Source organism: Ananas comosus, linkage group 2 (genome assembly GCF_001540865.1).
Source record: "Ananas comosus cultivar F153 linkage group 2, ASM154086v1, whole genome shotgun sequence".
Lineage (NCBI taxonomy): Eukaryota > Viridiplantae > Streptophyta > Magnoliopsida > Poales > Bromeliaceae > Ananas > Ananas comosus.
The window spans coordinates 4,094,772-4,119,389 of record NC_033622.1 but is presented as its reverse complement, the minus strand read 5'-3'; the positions used below and the strand labels follow the sequence as shown (position 1 = coordinate 4,119,389).

Genomic DNA, 24,618 nt, shown 5'->3' with positions numbered 1-24,618 from the left:
ATTAGACACGGGAAACGATTCACTGTGTCTAGACACAATAAATGGACATGGTGAATCATTCACCGTGTTCAGTAGAAATTTTTCAGCGCAATAAACTATAAAATACAACATCACAACGCAACAACAAATTCAATACAATAATCCAAGAAATCAACATTAACAATACAACAACAAATCCAACAGAACATCAATAAAGCATCAATACCAGATCATCACAACAGAATATAAAAAATTAAAGCAAGTTTTTCAATAATATAGAAAGTTCGGAGTAATTTAAAATTTACAAAAATATAATGTCATATTCTTCTCCTAGTCCCTCGACTATGTCTACCAACACGTTAGGGGTATTTGGCCTAACTTTTAAAAAGCGCTTTTGGGTTAAAAAGTGATTTTCAGCTCAATAGAGCGTTTGGCAACTTCATTTTTAAAATCTGATTTTCAGCTCAATAGAGCGTTTGGCAACTTCATTTTTAAAATCTGATTCTGCTTCTCACAATCAGAAAACTGATTTTGAAGGCCCAAAATTAGAAGCAGAAAAAAACTGCTTCTTGAAATCTGATTCTGATTTTGGATTCAAACTTCAAATTTTTATTTTAATTTTAAATTCAATATTTAAATTTAAATTTAATTTTAAATTTTAATTTTCAGATTCATTTTTGAATTTTTAAATTTTAACTTTTAAATATTAAAATTTGAAAAATAGATTTCAAACTTTAAATTTTAAATTTCAAATCTCAAATTTTAGATTTTATATTTTAAATTTTCATATTTTAAATTTCAAATTTAAGATAAAATTTAAAAATTGAAATTTTAGATTTTAAAATTTTAAAATTTTAAAATTTTAAATTACAAATTTAATCTACAAAATATAAATTTCAAATATTTAAAATTTTAAAATTTAAAATTAAATTTGTAAAATTTAACTTTATATTTGAAATTTCATAATTATTTTAAATTTTAAATATTTAAAATTTAAATTTAAATTTTTAAAATTTAAATTATTTTTTAAATTAAAATATCAAATTTTAAATTTTGTACAATTTTGAAAATTAAAAATTTTAATTTTAATTCAAATATAAATTTAGATTTTAAATTATTTTAAAATAAAATTTAATAAAAATATTAATTTATGCAAACATAAAAAAAATTTGTCAAACAGTTTTTTCAAAATAACTTCTGAAAAATTATTTTTATCTAAATTTAGCCAAACACTCTACACTTTTTAATCGAAAGTATATCTCCAAATCAAATTTACTCTTTTCGAAAGTATTTTTGCAGAAGCTAGGCCAAACGGCCCGTTCCATACCATGTTTTCCAAGGGGGCCAGCCAAAAAAAGCCCTAATTTCTTCCATTACAAGATCCCGCAAAACCCTCTACTTCCCCATTCATCCTTTCTCTCACTTGGCACTTGTCAAAAGGGCGTTTAGTCCGCCCTGTCTCTCTCTCTCTCTCTCTCTCTCTCTCTCACCGTCTCTCGCTTTCCGTCGCCCTTTTCAAGTACTCCAAAAAAAAACCCCCCTACAATTACTAAAACTCGTACTATTTTCATCCAATCCTACTCTCGCCGGCATTGGCCGGGGAAGGCACCATCAGTTTCTCTCCACTTTACTTAATTTATTTAGTACGACGGTTTTTTCTTTTTTTTTTTTTTTTTTTTTCTCTTACTAATTCTCCCTGCCTCTTCTTCCTTGTTCCGCGAGAGAGAGAGAGAGAGAGAGAGGTGGTGGGGCGAGTAATGTCGTTCTTCCTTGGTTTGGTTCTGGGGGTCGCCTTCGGAATCGGGCTCGTCATCGCCTTCGCTCGCTCCCAGAACTCCCGATCCGCGCAACGCCGCGAGCTGGTAATGGATCTCAAGATCCTCTCCGCTACTGATGCCCATCTGTTTAATCCACTACTTTTACTTGCTGCTGATTCTTGATTAACTCATCGACACTGTAGGCCTAGTCATTTTTTTCTTTTTTTTTTTTTTTTTTTTTTGTCCAAACGCAAATTTCTATGTAATTAGATACGCCGGTGAATGGACTTCCCTACTCTCTAACACGAATACTGAAAAGAGAACACTAACTCCTTTATAGATGTGTAAATATTGGGTACATTAAGGCTGCGTTTGGTCTGGGTATACGTAAGAATTGTTTATTCCAAAAATAGGTACAAGTTCAGGTATAAGCAAGAACTAGATTAATTTTGTGTTTGGATGAAAATTGGGTTGTTCCTAGAAATAAGTTAATAGTGTTTGGATGGTTAGATTGAAACAAGGGGAATAAGAGTTATACTTTTAAATTAAAATTATTTTTTATTAACTATGAATATTGTATAAGATAATAAAAATATATTAATTAATTAATTAAATATAAAAAGTAATTTAACTTTTTAATTAGTTAGTAAATTATTTTAGTTAGATAACTAGTAAAAAAATTAATTAGATTAATAAAAATATTAATGATTGATCAATATAAATATTAGTTTATAGATAAACATATTAAATTATTAATAATTAATTAGATAATTAATTATAAGTAATAAATTAATTAATTACTTTATTTTAAGCAATGGATAATGACTTAAATATATTAATTAAATTAATTAATGATTTAATATCATAATTAAAATTAAATTTAGGCTTTAATTAACCTTGTTCCTACTTGGGAACAAGGTTGTTCTAGGGAAAAAGATGGAACTGGAGTTCCAGCCTTATACCAGCTTATTATAGGAGTAGTTCTCGGGTACGAAAATTCTCGTTTGGGAACAAAAAGGGGACCAAGGGCTTATTCCACCCTTGTTCTCGAACCAAACACTGCCTTAATATTACTATATATTTAAATATGTACATTAACAACTCCCCCTCAAACGCAAGATGGTGGTCGAGGTATCATCTTGAGTTTGGATAACAAAATATGAAGATGAGAAGATGATCGAGACTTGGTAAAAAGATCTGCAAGTTGATGTACTGATGCCGTTTGTTGCAAGTTAATTGTCCCACGATGAACATGATCACAAACAAAATGATAGTCAATCTCAATGTGCTTTGTTCTTTCGTGGAACACATCATTCTAAGCAATTTGAATTGCACTTTTGTTGTCACAATGAAGTGATGCTGGCATGTCAATATGTACACCCATATCAGCAAGTAGCCAGTACAACCAAATGATTTCTGCAGTTTTATCAGCCAAAGCCCAATATTCAGCTTCTGTACTTGAACAAGCAACAATAGGTTGTTTCTTACTATGTCCGGTGATTAACGAATCTCTAAACAAACAATATCCAATTGTAGAGCAACGATCATTAACATCCCTGGCCCAATCAGCATATGAAAAAGCTCATAATTTGGGTGAAGATTTTTTAGAAAGAAGTAACTGTTGAAAAAGAGATCTTTAAGGTAACAAATAATGCAAAGGACTGCTACAGAATGAAGGGTTTGAGGATTTGCTATAAATTGGCTGACGAGATGTACAACATGAGCTATATTTGGACGAGTTACTGTCAAATAAATAAGACTAACCAACAAGTTTACGGTGAAGTGTTGCATCCTTGAGAGGCGAACCAACAAGTTTACGATGAAGTGTTGCATCCTTGAGAGGCTTTCCATCTGTAGATGTAATCTCTGCATTAATCTCAAGAGGAGTAGCAACTGTATTATCATCAGTAAATACCTGCTTGAGAAATCAATTCTGATGCATCCTTGACTTGAGGAAGGATATAACCATAAGAAGTAGGAGTTACTTCAATGCCAAGAAAATATCGGATAGAGCCCAACTCTTTCATCAAAGCTTTTATTAAGAGAACAATTTAAGACTGACATGCCAGCAAAATCATCTCCAGTAATGATCATATCATCAACATATAGCAAAAGCAAAATGATACCTCTTGGAGTACACTGAAGAAAAAGTGCAGAGTCATGTGCACTTTGTGTAAACCAAGTGTAGCAATCGTGGAGTTAAATTTGGCAAACCAAGCTCGTGATGCTTGCTTAAGTCCATACAGCGCTCGGCGCAAAGTCGCAAACGACAGACTTTATGAGATTGATGAGAAATTCCAGGTGGAGGTTTCATATACACTTCTTCCTCAAGTTCTCCATTAAGAAATGCATTTTTAACGTCCATTTGATGCATTCGCCAATCGCCATTGATGGGCAGAGGCGACTGCCAAAAGTGCTCCTGCTGATGGCAAATGAGCAACTGGAGCAAAGGTTTCTTCCTAGTCAATGCTATACTCTTGTGAATAGCCTTTTGCTACTAGTCGAGCCTAATATCTCTCAATTGTTCCATTAGGGCGTGTCTTTACCTTATAAACCCATTTGCAGCCAATAGCTATCTTATCAGATAGAAGATCAACTAATGGTATTTGTTAGTTAAGACAAAAAATTATACAGCAAACATGTGCATCCTTGGAATTAAGTGAGCATTTTAGGGCATGAATTCTAGCAACACTTTTCAAGTTCATTTTTTCAAGGATATCTGTTATTTCTCAAATTCCAATATCAGCTGCTCTCCTTGTGACGAAGCATTATTTCAATCGACTTTTTACGATTGCTTTAGAAAATACATCTGCACGTTTTCTGTTGATATTCTTGATAATTACAAAAAATAGTTTTGCTTCTTGACTTGTGCTCATGGTGTGAGAGGACTCCTGTATGCGTCTAAAGCAGAAAATTGACATGTTTGTACAATGCATTTGGAAACTAGGCCTTTGTTGATGAAGAGACGTTCTTCAAACTTCTTGTTAACAAATGTGTTCCAGTAAATTTCTGGCAGGCAGATTACTGTAGTGGATTTGATTGTTGCATCTTGTACCATAAGACATCAAAATTTTGCATGAGAATTTTGTTTTATTGTTTAAGCTGCAATAACTAAACATGTCTCCTATCTTTTAATTTAGGCTGCTACGTTGGCAAGATTTTCAAAGATGACTGTAGAAGATTCAAGGAAGATCCTTCCTGCTGATTTGTGCCCTTCATGGGTTGTTTTCTCAAGCCGTCAGAAGTTATGTTGGTTATCTTCTGCTTGTTATTGTGTTTCATTTTCTGAGGCCTGTCTAGACATTGATAGTGGTTTTTTACATCTTGCAGTTGAAATGGCTTAATCAAGAGCTCATAAAAATCTGGCCTTACGTGAATGAGGTGCTCCTTTGTTCTATCTTGCAACTTAGGATCTACGCACTTAAGCGTCTGTTGCATCTGCATTTTGTATACTTCCCTTAGGTGTTTCTGTGTGTTGTTAGTGTTAGTGTAGTTGGTGAAATACCAAACTGTAATTCATGTATTACAATCTTGTTGCATTTGCTTTATGGTTGCTGCAGGCAGCATCAGAGTTGATAAGAAGCTCCGTTGAGCCAGTTCTTGAACAATATAGATCTGCCATCTTAGATTCCCTCAAGTTTTCAAAGTTAACTCTTGGTACTGTTGCTCCCCAATTCACTGGTGGGTTTTGAACCTTTCCTGGTTTGTGTAGTCATATCTATTTTACTCATATTTATTCCCAAGTATTGTTTGCAGAGTGATATCTCATATTTAATCATAAAGTTTACATGAATTATGCTTCCGTTAATATGCTAGTTCCTTAAAAAGCTATAAACAAGCTACTTGTACGCCTTGAACTCTTCATATAATTCTAAATCATCAACCTGCAGATTTTCCCTCCAATTACACTGTAGGCATGCAGTTTTTTACCCATTTGTAATAGGTGCAGTTTTACCTCTGATTGTGTGCACGCTATGCTTGAACTGTGACTTTGCTCACATGCAATTCAGTCCTTTCCTTTTCAAGTCATAAGAAGGATAGATCGTAGTACAACTCATACTTCTACAAGTTATTTTATTAAAGGATTCTGATTAACTTTCTAATGATTTGAGAAGTTCAGATGACCTCTTTAGTTCACTCACTATTGAGAGTTTTTATCTGCATGTAATGAAGCAAAAAAGAAAACTAAGGTGTAACTTTTCAAACCTTAGGGTGGCGATGCGCAAATCGGTTGAGCTAGAAGGGGCAAATTGAAGTTTACCTTCTTTTTACGTAAGGATGATAAATATTTCTACAATATTTTACTTTCTCTGGGCCTCATGGAAACTGTAGGAAGCTTAAATTAAAGCACTTGTTGTTTCTATGATATTTTGTCTTAGAAACCTAAGGTTTCTCCTACTCTTATTGGTTCTAATAGGTTTGAACTTGGAACGACATCTACAGTTTATACTTGCCAAATGAAGCACTATCTTGTGTTCTTTTTCTTTTTTCCCCGCGATATTATCATTTTAATCTTGTGAGAACTTACCAGAATTGTGTAATGACATATACATTATACATGATATTACATTAATCAATTACTTATTACTATGTGAATTACTACTTAGTGAACACTCCTGCCATAACTTGTAGTTTTATTACAACACTAAAACCACCTGCATGTATTATATATTTAGGGGTTTCAATAATTGAAGATGATGAATCTGGGATCACCATGGACTTAGAGTTAAACTGGGATGCAAACCCAAATCTTGTACTTGATATTCGAACAAAACTTGGTTTGTCACTTCCAATACAGGTGAATTTTTTACCCTCTGTTTGCATTTTATAGGTGAAGCATTAGGAACATAATGTAGAACTCGAAGATTTCCATGATATTTGTGTTACTTGGTGCATAGCATCATGCCTATCAACACAGTACAACTGTTGTATTGATAAAATCGAAAAAAAATTAACTGATTTTGAGCTGAAAGATCTAAATAATCTCATGGGCCACTTGGTTTATGAAATCAAAGTCACACACGTGAAATCACTTCTCTAGGAATAATTGTTTGAAGAATTAGATTCCTAGTTTATTGGAATATGTATTTTGGTCTGCAGTTTAGGAAGTTCTCTAATAAATTATTTGTGTTTTGTTCAATCATTATAACACTTAAGATAAGACACATGAATCATAACCCCAATGGTGGTGACTACGAAGATAAAGGTGGTAATGTGTCCTTGTGATATTAGCCGTGACAACAAAAAATTTGATGGTGGTAAATGATGATAGTGGTGGCGGTGGTCGCATTTGTTTAGGGATGGCAATTTTCTCTGTGGACCTGGGGATGTGGAGGATTTTGACTCCACGGGGACGGGGATAGGGGAAAAGTTCCCCATATTCATGGGAACAGGGTGAGGACGGGGATACTACCTGCTCTGTGAAATCCCCAATCCCTACAAAATAATACACTATAGTATTTTATAGTTATTAATATATTTATAGAGTTGAGCTAGAATGCTATAAGTAGCAAACGGGCTTCGTTGTTACCCATTTGTTTTTGATGATGGAGCCTCCAAATCGACGATCGGCACCGTTAAACATGATCTATACCACTTGAAATATCTAGAAACTAAATTTCAAATCTTTTCGACATCATTGGCCTTATGATCAAAGGGTTTCAAATTTATAATTTTAATGGTCAATATGAATGTTTTCTCGTTTAAAGGCGTAAATATATCCAAATAAATTGAATTTTAGTTAGACGATCATAAGGCCATTGATGATGTTTTCTCATTTAACGGCGAAATCCCCAATCTTGATCTTGATTACAAAACTCCTATCATTACTTTTTAAAGGATATTCATTTTTATCTGTTCATTTTTGTGTCCACTTGATGGACAAGAGAACAATATTGGAAAGGCATGAAATTTGGTTTCTAGATGCTTCAAGTGGTATAGATCATTTTCAACGGTGTTGATCGTCGATTTGGATGCTCTATCATCGAAAACAAATGGGTGGCAACAAAGCTCGTTTGCTACTAGTAGCATTCCAGCTCAACTCTATAGCTCGTTTGCTACTAGTAGCATTCCTGCTCAACTCTATAGCTCGTTTGCTACTAGTAACATTCCAGCTCATTTGCTAATTTTATTATTTTTAATATGTTTTAAATTTAGTTAAATATGTTAAACATATTTATTTTTTTTATATAATGCATTAGTTAAATAATATTAGATTGCTATACGTTTTTAGTAATTTGATGAGCCATGTTTAATAATTTGACATTGAAAAAAATAAACTTAATAATTGGATAAAATTTAAGCTAATTTGAATTAAAAATTAAATTATATTTTATAAAAAATAATTTATTTGATTTTTAAAAAATCTGTGGGGTCCCCACGGGGACAGGGACAGGGATGGGTGGAAATTTTTTTTTCCTATTCGCGGGGATTTGGCAAGGACATGGATTCTAAAAAATCGTGGAAAAGGGGAATAGGGATGGGGAAGGGCCCTGTCCCCCCTCCCCTGTTATCAGGGAAAGGCCCCGTTCCCCCTTCCCTATTGCCATCCCTACCTTTCAACTTTATGTGTTCCTCAAAACCAAAATCATGAGCCTTATAGGGAAACCCACCCTTCTGTTGTGCTATGTAAAGTCTTAAAGAAAATGTCAGGGCAGAACTTTTCTATACGTTAACTAGAGAAGAGAATTTATTAAGGATAATAATTTATCACAACCAGATACTCATGTTGCTGTTGCATCGAGATTTGAGCTAGAACATCTTAGTTGGCCGCACTTTTCTTCGACGCCCTTGGGGTCAACATCGTATGAAAAACCTATACAAGAAACCGATCTTTAATTAATTAGCCACGCTTGCACTTAATTATCCCCAAGTGCATCAATATATAGGTTATGCTATGATACTTGCAAGGATTTAAGTGTCGTGGCACGGGGTCATGTTGAAAATTTGCCGGTATGGTACGACACAATGGGTGTTGGGCAGTGCCGATGAGTGTCGGTCACAAAAATACATATGTGCCGACACATAATGGGATGAAATATTTATTTTCTTTAGCAACAAAATTTTTTAATTGTTTATTATGTATCTTTATCAAATCTCTTGAAATTATTGAGAAAATTATTTTATAATTTAAAGAAAAGAGGATTTTGAGCTGTGCCATTGACACTGGGGTTGTATCGTGCTGGTATCTTGTTGACACAATACGACACGGTGGATACGGCCCGTGCTGTTGGGCACTTAAACCCTCACACTTGCTCCATGTCAAACATGACTTGTAATAAAGACTTGGAAACCACTTGTACTAAAGACTTGGAAACCAAGTACCTCAAAAAATAACCCGCTAGTTGCAAAACACCAAGTCCCTAAAAAAGCTCCATGGACTTGGTAGCTCTATGTTACATTCTATGAATCTTTTAACTCTATGTGGCGACTTCTTCCCAAGGGGTCACACATTCTAGAACTACTCTAATCCTAGCACTCTTAACTCTCTTAACCTCTTGACCCTAGCCACTGCCCAAAATTCTATAGCTGGGTTAAGTGGTTTAGTCCTATTATATCTCATATATAGGATCGAAGGTGTCACACACTATGAGCTTATATAAGTTACCTTAATGCTCTTAGTGCCTAAAAAGGCACAGTTTAACAGCAGCAATGAGAATGGTGACATCAGAGGTGGTGTTGGTGGTGGAAAAAGTTGTAGTAGCACAATATAATAAGAACTCAAGTCGTAACCGTGGCTGCAGTGGCATTTGGTACGACTAAACAACAGCAGTGGATCTGGTGTTAGTTTTGTTGGGAATCCGGTACTCGCCCCGGTATCGAATCTTGTGAATCCGCAACCCGCTCCGATACCGACTGCTGTGGATCCAGTACCGATTTTTGGGATTTCGCAACGGAAGCATCAAATCGGGTTTTTACCATAAACCCGTCTCCTCAGCAAAAGCTGATATAATCACAAAAAAGAGAAAAAATCAAAACAGAAAATATGCGGGTAAAATAAAATTCATTAAATAAGAGAAGATTACACCTGACTCCTCTTCTGTAACAGAGTAGCTACAACCCGAGCCCTTTTTCTGAATCTCTTCTACCCTTCTCTTGTCTTTTATAAATCTCAAAGACAACTCTGTTTTTCTCTCACATGCACCCATGCACTAGGTGCATGCAACCAGCCAACTCTCTCTCTGGTACAACCCACCAAAGAGCTTTAACTTTTTGGCCGTACTCTCCCTCCAAAAGCACCCCACATGGTGCTTATATAACGCACCCAAATCCTAGTATATTTAGGATTCCTACTCTAATAAATATTTAAATCTATATTTAGTTTATCTCCAATAGATTTAAATATTTATCCTAATCTAGTTAGATTTATACTCTAATTAATATCTAAATCTTAATTTATCTCCAACAGATTTAAATATTAATTCTTATCCAACTAAAATTAATCTACAAATCTAACCAAATCCTAACAATCTCCACCTTTGTTGGATTTGTAGTCTTCAATCGCTGCGTTGAGCTCACCATGCAAGCTCCATCTTGAGCTTGTCTCTTCCGCTCGATGTCGCCACATCTGTCGCTCCGCCACGAGCGACTGCACCTCCGCGAACTTTTGGGACCCAAACCGTCTTTGCTCCCGTTCTGACTGTGTTCCTGTTCAGAACGTACAAGTTCCCACACTTATTCGCCTCACACACGACCCGATCTCGTTTTCGGACCCTCATAGTTCCACCTGAAGCTGAAATATCGCAACCTTTCGAGTCCAACACGCCTAACGAGATCAAATTTTGCTTCAATCCAGGAACGTGCCGTACACCTGTTAGCATCCTCACGATCCCATCGTGCATTCGGATCTTCACCGTGCCGACTCCCAAAACTTTGCACGCCGTCCCGTTACCCGTTAGAGCTTTTCCATCCTTGATCGCTTTATAGGTGGCAAAAGACTCTTTCTCCGGGCATACGTGAAAGGAACACGCCGAATCGAGCACCCACGCATCATCCGAAATGTTCGCACCTCCAGTCGCCGCATACAGCACATCAGAATCGATCATCTCCGACTCTACCGCCTGCGCCATCACTGATACCGTCTCATCCTGGTTCACAATAGTTTTCTCCTTCTGTCGCTTTAACTCCTTCAAATCATCCTGAAGTTTTTGACATTTGCGCTTGATATGCCCTTTCCTATGACAGTAAAAGCACTCCACCTCGGATAGCGGCTTTTTCTGTCGATCTCCAGTCACCGATATTCTCACCTCCTTCTTTGCTCTCACCACTAGAGCAGTATCACGGCTCTGCGTGCCGGACTACTTAATCATCTTTCGCATCTCGTTCGAGAGAAGCACTGCTGTGACCGCCTCCACACTTATGGTCTCCTTGCCATAAAGTAACGTGATCACCAGATGCTCATATGTCGCCGGTACCGAAGATAATAAAATCAGCGCCTTGTCTTCGTCATCCAAATTGACTCCGATACTAGTCAACTGGGTTACCACCTTGTTGAACTCGTTCAGATGCTCGTGTAGGCTCGCCGTTTCTTGCATTTGCAGCGTAAACAGTCGCTGCTTCAGATACAACCTGTTCGTCAAGGATTTGGTTATGTACAGATCTTCTAATTTCTTCCACAACTTTGTCGATGTCGTCTCGCTGGCTACGTTGTAAAGAACCTCATCTGCTAATGATAAATGAAGCGTGCTCAATGCCTTCCGCTCCATCTTCAGCCATGCCGCATCCGTGACCTCCGCCGGCTTCGCCTCTTTCTCGTTCAACGTCTCATCTAATTCTTGTTGTACGAGGATCGCCCGTACTTTAATCTGCCACAATCCGAAATTGTTCTTGCCGTCGAACTTCTTGATTTTGAATTTCGTGGCCATCTCCGTCGATCTCTCCAGTAGATCGGTAACGTTCAGCTCTGATACCAATTGTTGGAAATCCGATACTCGCCCCGGTACCGGATCTTGTGAATCCGCAACCCGCTCCGATACCGACTGCTGTGGATCCGGTACCGATTGTTGGGATTCCACAGCGGGAGGGTCAAATCGGGTTTTTACCATAAACTCGTCTTCTTAGCAAAAGTTGATACAATCACAAAAGAGAGAAAAAACCAAAACAGAAAATATGCGGGTAAAATAAGATTTATTAAATAAGAGAATAATACACCTGACTCCTCTTCTGCAACAGAGCAGCTACAACGCGAGCCCTCTTTCTGAATCTCTTCTACCTTTCTCTTGTCTTTTATAAATCTAAAAGGCAACTCTCTCTCTCTCTCACATGCACCCATGCACTAGGTGCATGCAATCGGCCAACTCTCTCTCTCTAGTACAACCCACCAAAGAGCTTCAACTTTTTCGCCGTACTCCCCCTCCAAAAGCACCGCACATGGTGCTTATATAACGCACCCAAATCCTAGTATATTTAGGATTCCTACTCTAATAAATATTTAAATCTATATTTAGTTTATCTCCATTAGATTTAAATATTTATCCTAATCTAGTTAGATTTATACTCTAATTAATATCTAAATCTTAATTTTTCTCCAACAGATTTAAATATTAATTCTTATCCAACTAGAATTAATCTACAAATCTAACCAAATCCTAACAAGTTCAAAGGCAAAGTTTAGTGATATTGATATTAGATGATGCCGGTGATAATTGTAAAGAAGTGATTAGTGAACTAGTGGTAGTGAAGATGTCAGTGGTGATGGCTCTGGTGGTGTTTATGTTGGCACAAGTGTTGGTGATGCCAAAGTTAATCATGGCTTCAATGGTGATGGCAATAATACACGAGCTGGTGGTAATGGTTATGGTGGCTGAAGCTATAATGCCGTCAAAGGTTGTGGTCTTGGGGTTGTTGTGGCAACGATAGTGGTGATGGTGGTGGAATTGTGACGGTAATGATCACGGCGATAGCAGTAGTTGTGGTGGTGGCAGTGGTAGCGGGCGATGTTTTTGGCAACAAGTGCAGAGGTGGTGTTCCTTGCTTTTTTTTAGTATTGCCAACGGCATATTTGCCCAAGAAGCATCGATCACTGTGGGAGTGCAAGATTTCTAAGATGAGGCATAGTTTATAAATTCCCACTTTTCGTGTGGATGTGAGATGCCAAGGAATCAACAATCCTGCTGCGTTATGTTACTATGTTGAATTGAAAACTGGAATTTATGATTCCAAGCACATACATATCTCAGAAACCTTTGTCCCCTAAAGAAAGTTTGAGAAGATTGACAAACTATTAATTTCAAACATATTTTGTTTCATGGCCTTTCCCCAACAAGAAAACCCACTTATTTTCCACTTTTGCAAGTTGGGACCACATTATTAATTTTACGCCATAGACCAAGGGGAAGCAGGATGCCACATATCCACAAGCAATAATCTTTTATTATGCTATAGTAACAGGTACCATTGTCGGGTGTGAGATAATCAATGCAAGCAAAGTAGTAAATAAGAAAAAGTAACTAGTTGAGGGAACATCAAACTGAAAACATATATGAACCTAAAAGAATATAAATCTAAATGAACTAAATCTACAGTAATATGTGAATGTGTGACATTAGTCTCAACCTCACACATATACATCAGTATCTTCATGTACAAGAGCAAGCTAGATATATCAACATATAAGCATCATCGCTCAGCATCTCTTCTATTATCAATCTCGAAGACTTACTTCATAAGATATAGCTTTTTGAAGAAATCAAAATTTGAGCAATACTTTGACAGAAAGTGATAACATACCAGCCAAATGTCGAAGTTTAGTACATGAGGAAAAGATGTTGAAGCATATAATTAGATCTTTCTTTGTTGGACCAGTTGAAGCTTGAGAACTTTGAAAAATTGTCACTCTCTGTTATATTGGTTCATAATTGCTATTCTTTGTTAGCAGATATCACTTTTACTTGTGGTGAATAACCATATATGTTTCTTTTCTAGATTATCACTTGATACTCCACTGACCATGAGTAGGGTTAGGACTTTGATGTGTTCCTTAGGGAAAATGATAATGCTCTAGTTAGGACCAAATTTGAAGACTAGAAACAATAAAACAAACTTCTTATTGGACTCATATGTTCATTTGATGAAAACCTGGGATACCTTTTGTTTAGACTCTTGAAGTTTTTTATTATTGTAATAGTACCAATCTGTTTTCCCTGTTCAATTTATAATGTTAAAAAAATTGTTCTTTGGTAGCTTAAGCTATTGGAGACATCGGTTGTTTCAAATTATCTTACGTGGTACTAGTGCAGGAGGTCCTAAGTTCGATTCCCACTAAGCCCCTACTCTCATTAAATTTTCTCCCATTTAATTCATCAACCTTTTGGGTTTATCAAAATATCTAGAGCCCAGACATGAGAGAGAGTGTTGAATTTATAATATTAGAAAAACACTGTTTGGTAGCTTAAGTATTTGGAGAACATTGGTTGTCTCTGCTATCTTGTATGTCCTACTTAACATTATTATTATTGCTTTTTACTTTAAATCCTTACCTATCTATTTTGTACTACAGGTAAAGGACATTGGCTTCACGGGTGTTTTCCGCTTAATCTTTAGGCCTTTAGTGGATCAGTTTCCATGCTTTGGGGCAGTCTGTTATTCTTTGAGAGAGAAGGTGCAGTATCCTTGCGTATCCGGTTATTTCTCTTTATTTCATTGGCAGTCACTTGAAATATAAGATATAAAGAGTTGTTGTAGAAAAAGCTGGATTTCAAGTTGAAGGTTGTCGGTGGGGAAATTTCATCTTTGCCTGGAATTTCTGATGCTATTGAGGTTCAGTATTCCTGCTTTTTCCTTGTCCATACCTTAAATTATGAATTAATTAATGTCAAATTGCCAATAAAATGTGTTTGTCTGTCCAGAGAACTATTCGTGATGCTGTTGAAGACACTTTGACATGGCCTGTCCGTAAAGTTGTTCCAATATTACCTGGAGATTATAGGTACACTTTGTGCAACAATAAAACATACATTTTGGAGTTATTGTGTTTCCAGAATAATAGTAACAGTTCTTTAACTTTCTGTGGGTAATAATCTTAGTGATCTGGAGTTGAAACCTGTTGGGACATTGGAAGTGAAGCTTGTGCAAGCAAGAGACTTGACAAACAAAGACCTCGTAGGAAAATCTGATCCATTTGCAATTTTGTACATACGCCCTTTGCGTGATAGAATGAAGACTAGTAAAATTATCGTAAGTCTCCAAAGAACCTTTTTCAGTTTTCTAATGTGGGGATTTTAAATATGTCCTTGCAAATCATCTATTTACTTGTATGCCCCTTTACAATCTGGATTTATACTTGGACCCCATGAAAGTGTGGATTCTGGATTCTTATTCTTATAGAAATACCCTTATCTGCAGCTGGGGAGTTATACAACTCAAGTGCAAATTGATTTTATATTAGGAAAGATATATGTAAGGACCTAAGCTTTCGAAGAGCATATGTGAAAATTGAGATATTGCAGGGAGAGATATGCATATGCAAATATTAATTCTGCAGCTTTTGGAGAAACAAATATTTCTTTTGATCTTTCTAATTGAATTTAACTTCTTGCAGAACAATGATTTAAATCCTATCTGGAACGAGCACTTTGAATTTATAGTTGAAGATATAAATACGCAGAATTTGACAGTGAAGATTTACGATGATGATGGAGTTCAGGCATCTGAACTAATTGGCTGTGCTCAAGTAAGATTGAAGGATCTTCAACCAGGTAAAGTGAAGGATATCTGGTTGAAACTTGTAAAGGATTTGGAAGTGCAAAGAGACAAGAAAGATCGGGGCGAGGTTAGTTTGTGATTTCATGAATTCAGTGATTTTACCATTTTGTTTTTCTTCAGGAAACTTTATTTATCTTGTCATCTTCAAGTTTTATTTCCTCAAAGTATTACTATCATCACTACTTAAAAGCGAAGGAATCTATGCTGCTAATTTGGGCTCGTACAGTATTATTAGAAGTACTACTTTTGATAAGAGGAAGTGCACAATGAGATGAATTGTATTTATTTGACATATCAGTGTATTCGGAATTGGAAAACTAATTGTTGTGACCATAAAAGGGGATTTTCTTTTTTGCATAGAGCTCAATATATGCACACACACACACACACACACACACACACACACACACACACACACATATATATATAGTACTATCGGTAGCAAATGGGCTCCATTGTCACCTATTTGTTTTTTATGATGGAGCCTCCAAATCAACGATCGGCACTGTTGAATATGTTCTATACCACTTGCAGTATCTAGAAACCAAATTTTAAATCTTTTTGACATTGTTGATCTAATGATTAAAGGGTTTCAAAATTTGTAATTTTAATGGTCGATATGAGGCGTTTTCTCGTTTAACGGTGTAAAGATATTCAAATCAATTGAATTTTGGTTAGAAGATTCTTTAAACTATTTAAAACAAGATCTATACTCTCGATCTTGATTACAAGATTTCTATTATCACTTTTTAAAGAATATTCATTTTCAGCTGTTCATTTTGTGTCTACTTGATGGAAAACAGAACTGTTATGGGAAGTCAAAATTGTATATATTATGTTCCTATTTAGCTAGCATAGTTTTATGCATCTTTTCTTAGAGATCTTTCCTTATTAAATATCTTATTATAGAAACATTTATGTATATATATCTTTGTAATTCATTATTGAAAGAATAAGAAGAATTTGAATTCTCTTCTTCATGGTATCAGAGCTAAACCCTAATTCTAGGGTATAGCGATCCAGTGTTGTCCCTCACCGGATCTCATCGGCGTTGCTCGTTTTTTTCTTTTCTCTACCACTACATACTGCTACAGTACTGCTACAGCATGGTGCTACAGTACTGCTACAGCACGGTGCTACAGTACTGCTACAGCACGGTGCTACAGTACTGCTACAGTACGGCGCTATAGTATTGTTAGAGTACGGCACTACAGTATCAGTACTGCTGCTGCAGTTTAAGGTTCGTGCATCTGGTTCTTGTTTTGATCCTTAAGTGACATACCTAGGGTTGTTTTATTTGCCTCACAGCGTGGTGTAGAGTGCAGCCCTGCGAGCTGCTTTGTGACTTGATCTCGTTGTCCAAGACGCTATGTTTGAAACTGTGTCTATGAAGAGTGAGCCAAAATCTGTGATTGCCGATGTAATCTCGGTAATGACTAAAATCACAGAACACAAACACAATGGCTCCAACTATCTGGAATGGTGTAGTATCTCTGGTGTTTGGTTGCCTGTGAGATTTCAGCATCTGAGGCACATCTGGAGATTGTCGAGATAAGTCGGAATCGTTTTGGCGCGAAATAGATACAAAACGGACTCAGTGCGACGCGAGAGTAGAGTTTTGACATTGAAATCTGCAAAGTGTAGGTTTTCAGTGTTGAGTACTGATACCCTGTGTGTGAGCTTGTGGGCTGAGAGGCTGAGTACCGGTAACCAAATTGGGTACCGGTACTCCAACTGTATTTTTTTGAGTTGGTGAGGGTACTATATATGTTGGTGGATAGGATTGCCACCTCACCATCCCTCATACCTATCCACTTAATTAATTAGCTGAGAGCTTCTTTCTCTCTCTCTCTTTCTCTCTCTCTCGTGGTGGTGGTAGCGGCTCGAGCTCGGGTGGATCGACGTCGACGGTGCGCCGGAGAGCCGCTCGAGCGTGTGGACGTCGCAGTTGCGCCGTTGGAGGCCGGACGAGCGCGTGATTTTCTCTCATTTCGATTTCTCGCCGTAATTGGTCGAGCTTTTCGAGGTGGGTTGAAGTTTACCGAAATCGTCAGAATATCTTCTAAGCTTGAGCATTTGTCGACATGTATCATGCGTTTATTTTCTTGATAGTACTCGAATTCATGGATTAGGTTTAAAATCTGAATTTGGAGTTAAACTAGTAGTATAGTTTTACATGTTGGACTTGGATTTGACTTAGGAGAAAACTATTACTTCTACAATGTCATTTTTTGAAAACTACCAGATTTAACTTTAGGAGCTGTAGTTTGTTTGTATCGCCGCAGTTTGTATGCGGTGGATATCCAGAATAGTGTAGAATGAATTTACGCTCGTGCTAAGATGCCGAGTTTATTTTAGAGTAGTGTGTACTGTTCCGAACTGTCGGATGCCGTCGCGGTTGACGGTGGACCCGGTTTGCTGTTTTTGCATCGGATTGTGCCAAGGGCACGTGAGTTTTGATTGTAGGACCAGTTAGACCCTTTTGCTTTGACTATAGCCTGTGAGAGCCTGATTGAGCTTCGCAGAGACGCGCTTGCATATTCGGTTGGGTGGCGCCCACGAGTGCCACTCCGGAGTCTGGCTTTGTGCTTTTGCGTTGTTGTCGTTGTGTCTTGTTTGGACTCGCTCTCCACTGACGATCCAGCGTGGTGATAGTTAGTGTAGCTTCGACAGGCGGGACGGTTGTGTCCCGTACATGTCGACAAATGCTCAAGCTTAGAAGATATTCCGACGATTTCGGTAAACTTCAACCCACCTCGAAAAGCTCGTTCAATTACGGCGAGAAATCAAAAGGAGAGGAAATCACGCGCTCGTCCGGCCTCCAACGGCGCAACCGCGACGTCCGCATGCTAGAGCGGCTCTCCGGCGCACTGTCGACGTCGATCTACCCGAGCCCGAGTCGCTACCACCACCACGAGAGAGAGAGAGAGAGAGAGAGAAGTTCTCAGCTAATTAATTAAGTGGATAGGTATGAGGGATGGTGAGGTGGCAATCCTATCCACTAACATATTGACAGTAGTACCTTCACCAACTCAAAAAAATACAGTTGGAGTACCGGTACCCAATTTGGTTACCGGTACTCAGCCTCTCAGCCCATAAGCTCACACACAGGGTACCAGTACTCAACACTGAAAACCTGCACTTTGTGATTTCAATGTCAAAACTCTGCTTTCGCGTCGCACTGAGTCCGTTTTGCATTCATTTCGCGCCAAAACGACTCCGACTTGTCTCGACAATTTCCAAATGTGTCGACAAGCCTCATATGCTGAAATCTCACGGGCAACCAAACACTAGGGATACTACAAATGGGGCAAGACGGTTCGTGTTTATCTACGAAGCATTGATAAGGATGATCACCTAACTAGCGATCCACCGAACGATGATACAAAGCACACTTGGTTGAGGGAAGATGCTCGGTTATTCTTACAACTAAGGAACTCCATTCAAAGTGAGGTAATTAGTCTAATTAATCATTGTGAGTTTGTGAAAGAATTGATGGATTATTAGATTTTTTATACTCTGGCAAAGAGAACCTCTCCCGCATATATGATGTTTATAAGGCATTTTATCGATCTGAGAAGCAGGATAGGTCTCTCACAGCCTATTTTATGGACTTTAAACGTGTTTATGAAGAGCTTAATGTTTTGTTACCCTTTAGTCCTGATGTAAAAGTGCAGCAGGTTCAACGCGAGCGAATGGCGATTATGAGTTTTCTTGCTGGTTTACCCCCAGAATTTGAAATAGCTAAATCTCAGATTCTTTCTAGCTTCGAGATTTCCTCTTTGCATGATACTTTCACCCGAGTAGAGACTCCTCAATTTTCTCAATCTACTAATAGCGCGCTTGTGAGTCGCAATGATAATGGACGGCATAATTGTAGAGGGGGCAATAGAGGGATTACTGCCAATAGAGCTAATCATCGTCATGGAGAGACTACCTCTAATCGAGATTTTGGAGTTGTTTGCTATTACTGTCATGAACCTGGTCATACAAAGCGCACATGTTTGAAACTTCAAAATAAGAACCAACGATCTCAGATGGCCAACATGGCAACCGGGGAGTATACAACCCCATCCTGGGAGAAAACCCCATCCTCAGAGAAAACTGTTTTGGTGTCAGCTGAAGAATTTGCACAGTTCTCCCAATATCAGGCATCCTTAAAGCCCACCAGTTTCCCTGTCACTGCACTCGCCGAGTCAGGTAAATCCACATCATGCCTTGTGTCTTCCCATTCCAAATGGGTCATTGATTATGGTGCTACAGACCATATGACAGGTAACTCTAGTCTTTTATCTGCCTTTCAGTCTCATATAACATCTTCTGCTGTTACTTTAGCTGATGGATCTACCTCTTGTGTCATGGGTTCTGGCATTGGAAACCCAACATCATCAATTTCTTTGTCATCTGTTTTATGTTTACCCCAGTTTTCTTTCAATTTACTATCTGTTAGTAAACTCACCCGAGCTTTAAATTGTTGTCTCATTTTTTCCCGATCATTGTTTGTTTCGGGATCTTATGACGAAGCAGATTATTGGTAGAGAACATGAGTCTGGAGGTCTCTATATCCTTGACAACCAGGTGCCGAGGTCTCTTGCTTGCTCCAGTAATTTAACTCCTTTTAAGGTCCATTGTCGGTTGGGTCATCCTTCGTTATCCACCTTGAAGAAATTGTTTCCGCAGTTTCAGTCTTTGTCCAGTCTAGAGTGTGAGTCATGTCAGTTTGCTAGGCATCATCGTTTACCTTCTGTGTCTAGAGTCAATAAACGGGCATCGTCTCCTTTTGAGTTAGTTCATTTTGATATTTGGGGTCCGTGTCCTATTGTTTCCAAATCAGGATTTAAGTATTTCGTTACTTTTGTGGATGATTATTCTCGTGTTACTTGGTTATATTTAATGAAAATCATTCAGAACTATTCTCAATTTTTTGTGCCTTTTGTATTGAAATCAAAACACAATTTAATGTTTCTGTGCGTATATTGCGAAGTGACAATGCCAAAGAATATTTTCAGAAAATTTTCACAGTTATATGACACAGAATGGCATCCTTCATCAATCTTCATGTGTTGACACTCCATCCCAAAATGGAGTTGCTGAAAGAAAAAACCGACATCTCCTTGAGGTAGCTCGTGCCCTTCTTTTTCAAATGAAAGTTTCTAAACACTTTTGGGCTGATGCAGTTTCCACAGCTTGTTTTCTGATTAATCGCATGCCTTCATCTGTCTTGAATGGTGATATTCTTTATACTGTTTTGTTTCCATCTAAATCATTATTTCCTATTGAACCTCGTCTTTTTGGTAGTACGTGTTTTGTGCGAGATGTTCGACCACAGGTAACTAAATTGGATCCAAAGTCCCTTAAGTGCGTCTTCCTTGGGTATTCTCATCTGCAAAAAGGGTATCGGTGCTTCTCTCCTACTCTCGATCGATATATTGTGTCTGCAGATGTTACATTTTTTGAATCTACTCTATTCTTTCCTCTTTCATCTATTTATGAAAGTCAGGGGGAGGTAGATGATCTCCTTGTTTACACTATCAGACAAGTGTCTAGTCCTGCAACACCTATTCCTGCTCCATCGGCAACTGTTCGACCCCCCTATTGTTCATGTCTATTCTAGGAGATTGGCGACTCCTGACTCAGATCCTCCACCAGCTTCTTCGTCGGAAGATCTAGTCACTACTATCACCGACCTTGCGATCTTCCCATTGCTTTTCCCAAAGGCAAACGTACGTGTACTTACCCTATTTCATCGTTTGTTTCTTATGACTGTTTGTCATCATCTTCTTGTTGTTTTATTACCTCTCTGGAGTCGGTTTCTTTTCCTAAATCTGTTGTGGAAGCTTTGTCTCATCCTGTCTGGCGTGTTGCAATGGAAGAGGAAATGATGCCTTTAGACACTAATGGTACTTGGGAATTGGTACCCTTACCTGCCAATAAGCGAGCTATTGGTTGCAAATGGGTATTTATTGTGAAAATGAATCTAGATGGTTTTGTAGCTCACCTAAAAGCCCGCCTTGTTGCCAAAGGCTATGCTCAGACTTATGGGGTTGATTATTCCGACACTTTTTTTCCTGTGGCTAAACTTGCTTCTATTCGCTTATTTATTTTGTTGGCGGCACCTCTCATTGGGTTTTACACTAGCTGAACATTAAAAATGCTTTTCTCCATGGTGATCTTCAAGAAGAGGTATATATGGAGCAACCACTTGGTTTTCTTGCTCAGGGAGAGTTAGGTCGAGTTTGTAGACTTCGAAAATCTTTATATGACTTGAAGCAAAGTCCTCGAGCTTGGTTTGGCGGATTCGGTGAAGTAGTTCAGGAGTTTGGTATGAAGAAGAGTCAGTGTGATCATTCTATGTTTTATAGACATTCTGAGACTGGTATAATTCTATTAGTAGTGTATGTGGATGATATTGTCATCACTGGGACTGATACCATATGAATCTCATCTCTTAAGCTTTTTCTTCAACCTAGTTTCAGACAAAGGACTTCGGGATGTTGAAGTATTTTTTGGGTATTGAAGTTACAAGATGCAAAAGAGACATCTTCTTATCTCAAAGAAAATATGTGCTTGACTTATTAGCAGAAACAGGAAAATTAGGGGCTAAACCTTGCAGTGCACCAATGGCTCCTAATCTCCAACTTACAGCTAATGATGATGAATTGTTTGAAGATCCAGAAAGGTATAGGAGATTAGTTGGCAAATTGAACTATCTTATAGTGACTCGGCCAGATATTTCTTACTCCGTCAATGTGTTAAGTCAGTTTATGTCTTCTCCGACTATTACTCATTGGGAAGCTTTGGGACATTTTGTGTTATCTGAAGGGAGCTCTAGGGCGTGGTATCTTGTACAAGAACCATGGACATTCAAATATTGAATGCTTTTTATATGTAGATTGGGCGGGTTCAAAGGTTGATAGGAGATCGACTACAGGATATTGCGTTTTTGTTGGAGGTAACTTGGTGTCGTGGAGAAGTAAGAAGCAAAGTGTTGTCTCCGTTCTAGTGCTGAATCGGAATACAGGGCTATGGCACAATCTGTGTGTGAAGTAATGTGGATACAACAATTATTGGATGAGGTTGGTCTTAAGAATCCACAACCCATTAAATTATGGTGTGATAATCAAGCTGCTCTCCATATTGCCTCTAATCTTGTATTTCATGAGCGAACTAAATATATTGAGATTGATTGTCACTTTATTCGTGAAAAGATGCAACAGAAGATCATTTCAACAGGGTATATCAAGACTGGAGACCAGTTAGGGGATATCTTCACAAAAGCTTTGAATGGAGCTCGGATTGACTACATTTGTAACAAGTTGGGCATGATTAATATTTATGCTCCAACTTGAGGGGGAGTGTTATGGGAAGTCAAAATTGTATATATTATGTTCCTATTTAGCTAGCGTAGTTTTAGGCATTTTTCCTTAGATATCTTTCCTTATTAAATATCTTATTATAGAAACATTTATGTATATATATCTTTGTAATTCATTATTGAAAGAATAAGAAGAATTTGAATTCTCTTCTTAATATCAGAAAAACATGGGATTTGATTTCTAGATACTTCAACAGGTATAGATCATGTTCAACAGTGCCAATCGTCAATTAGGAGGTTTCATCATCGAAAACAAATGGGTGGCAATGGAGTTCGTTTGCTACCGATAGCATTTTAGCTCAACTATATATATATAGAGAGAGAGAGAGAGTTGGGCTAGAATACTATTAATAATATTTGCCTCTTTTTGCTATCAAGCTTTTAGCCTTTGAATCAATTCCTTTGATCATTTCTAATCAATGAATTAAATATTATAATCCAGTGGGGACTACTAAACCCTAAGGGGACTACTCAACCATAGGGGGACCACTCAACCCTAAGAAACTAATATCATTCTAACCTTACAATTTCTTATCCAAGGGTTAAAAACTTGATAGCAAAAGGGCCAAATACTATCAATCAAGGATTTAAGTGCCGTGGCATAGGGTCGTGTCAGAAACTTGCCGGCACGGTACGGCGCGGTGCGTGACGAGCCGTGCCGATCAAAAAAATTCTTGTGCGTCGACACATAATGGTATGAAATATTTATTTTCTTTAGTAACAAAATATTCTAACTATTTATTTTGTCTATTTATTACATCGTTTGAACTTCATTGAGGAAATTACTTACTAATTTAAAGAATAGTGTTTTGAGCTGTGCCATCGGCACGATGTCTGTATCGTGCTGGTATCTTGTTAGCACGATACAGCACGGTGGATACGGCCCGTGCTGACGGGCACTTAAAACCTTGCTATCAATAGTATTCCAGCCCAACTCTATATATATATATATATATATATATAGAGTCGGACTGGGCTACTATTAGTAGCAAAATTCTATTGTTGCTACCAGTTTTTTAGCCATTGGATCAACTCTTTTCATCATTTCTAACCATTGGATTAAATACTATAACCCAGTGGGGACCACTCAACCCTAGGGGGACCACTCAACTCTAACTGACTAATATCATCCTAACCCTACAATTTTTCATCCAAGGGTTAAAAACTTGATAGTAAAAAGAGTGTTTTACTACTAATAGTATTCCAGCCTAATTCTATATATATATATATATATAGAATCTAGCTGCTAACCTTTTAGAAGGATAGGGACCCTCATCCTATCAAATCGATTTTTATGATAGAGATCCCAAGTCGATGATCGGAACCGTTGAAGTTGATCTAAAGTATATTTGAATTATGTAGGAACTAAATTTTATAAATTTTAAAATTTATTTACATAGTGATCTAAGGATTGCAAAATTGACAGTTTTTGATGGCATATTTGAGCCATTTGCTTGTTTAACGGTGAAGAGTAATCCAAACCGGTTGAATTTTTGATAGAAAATCCTTTATACTATTTAGATTATGTTTAATAACTCCGATCGTAAATTGGGAAAGTCTAACATCTGTTTTCAGAAGGTCATTTGTTTTTGACCGTTCATTTTTCGACTCTTCGATGGACTTGATAATGATTTTTAAAAATTACAAAATTCTGTTTTTTAATATTTCTAATAGTGTAGATTAATTTCAACGGTGCTAATTATCAATTTGAAGTCCCGATCATCCAAAATGATTTGATAGAACAAAGGCTTCTATTCTCTTAAGAGGATAATAGCTGGACTCTCTCTCTCTCTCTCTCTCTATATA

General features: G+C 37.4%; 1 protein-coding gene across 1 annotated transcript in view; it reads left to right on the top strand.

Moving 5' to 3' along the window:
- Positions 1,390-24,618, top strand: part of LOC109706561 (synaptotagmin-5-like) — a 36,088-nt gene continuing 12,859 nt past the window's right edge. Inside the window, exons 1-10 of the mRNA XM_020227478.1 lie at positions 1,390-1,841; positions 4,877-4,981; positions 5,067-5,117; positions 5,297-5,417; positions 6,413-6,534; positions 14,233-14,334; positions 14,418-14,492; positions 14,582-14,661; positions 14,759-14,909; positions 15,274-15,504. Of these exons, the coding sequence (XP_020083067.1) occupies positions 1,737-1,841; positions 4,877-4,981; positions 5,067-5,117; positions 5,297-5,417; positions 6,413-6,534; positions 14,233-14,334; positions 14,418-14,492; positions 14,582-14,661; positions 14,759-14,909; positions 15,274-15,504 (1,143 nt within the window). The 5' untranslated portion in view covers positions 1,390-1,736. The remainder of the gene's footprint in view (positions 1,842-4,876; positions 4,982-5,066; positions 5,118-5,296; positions 5,418-6,412; positions 6,535-14,232; positions 14,335-14,417; positions 14,493-14,581; positions 14,662-14,758; positions 14,910-15,273; positions 15,505-24,618) is intronic.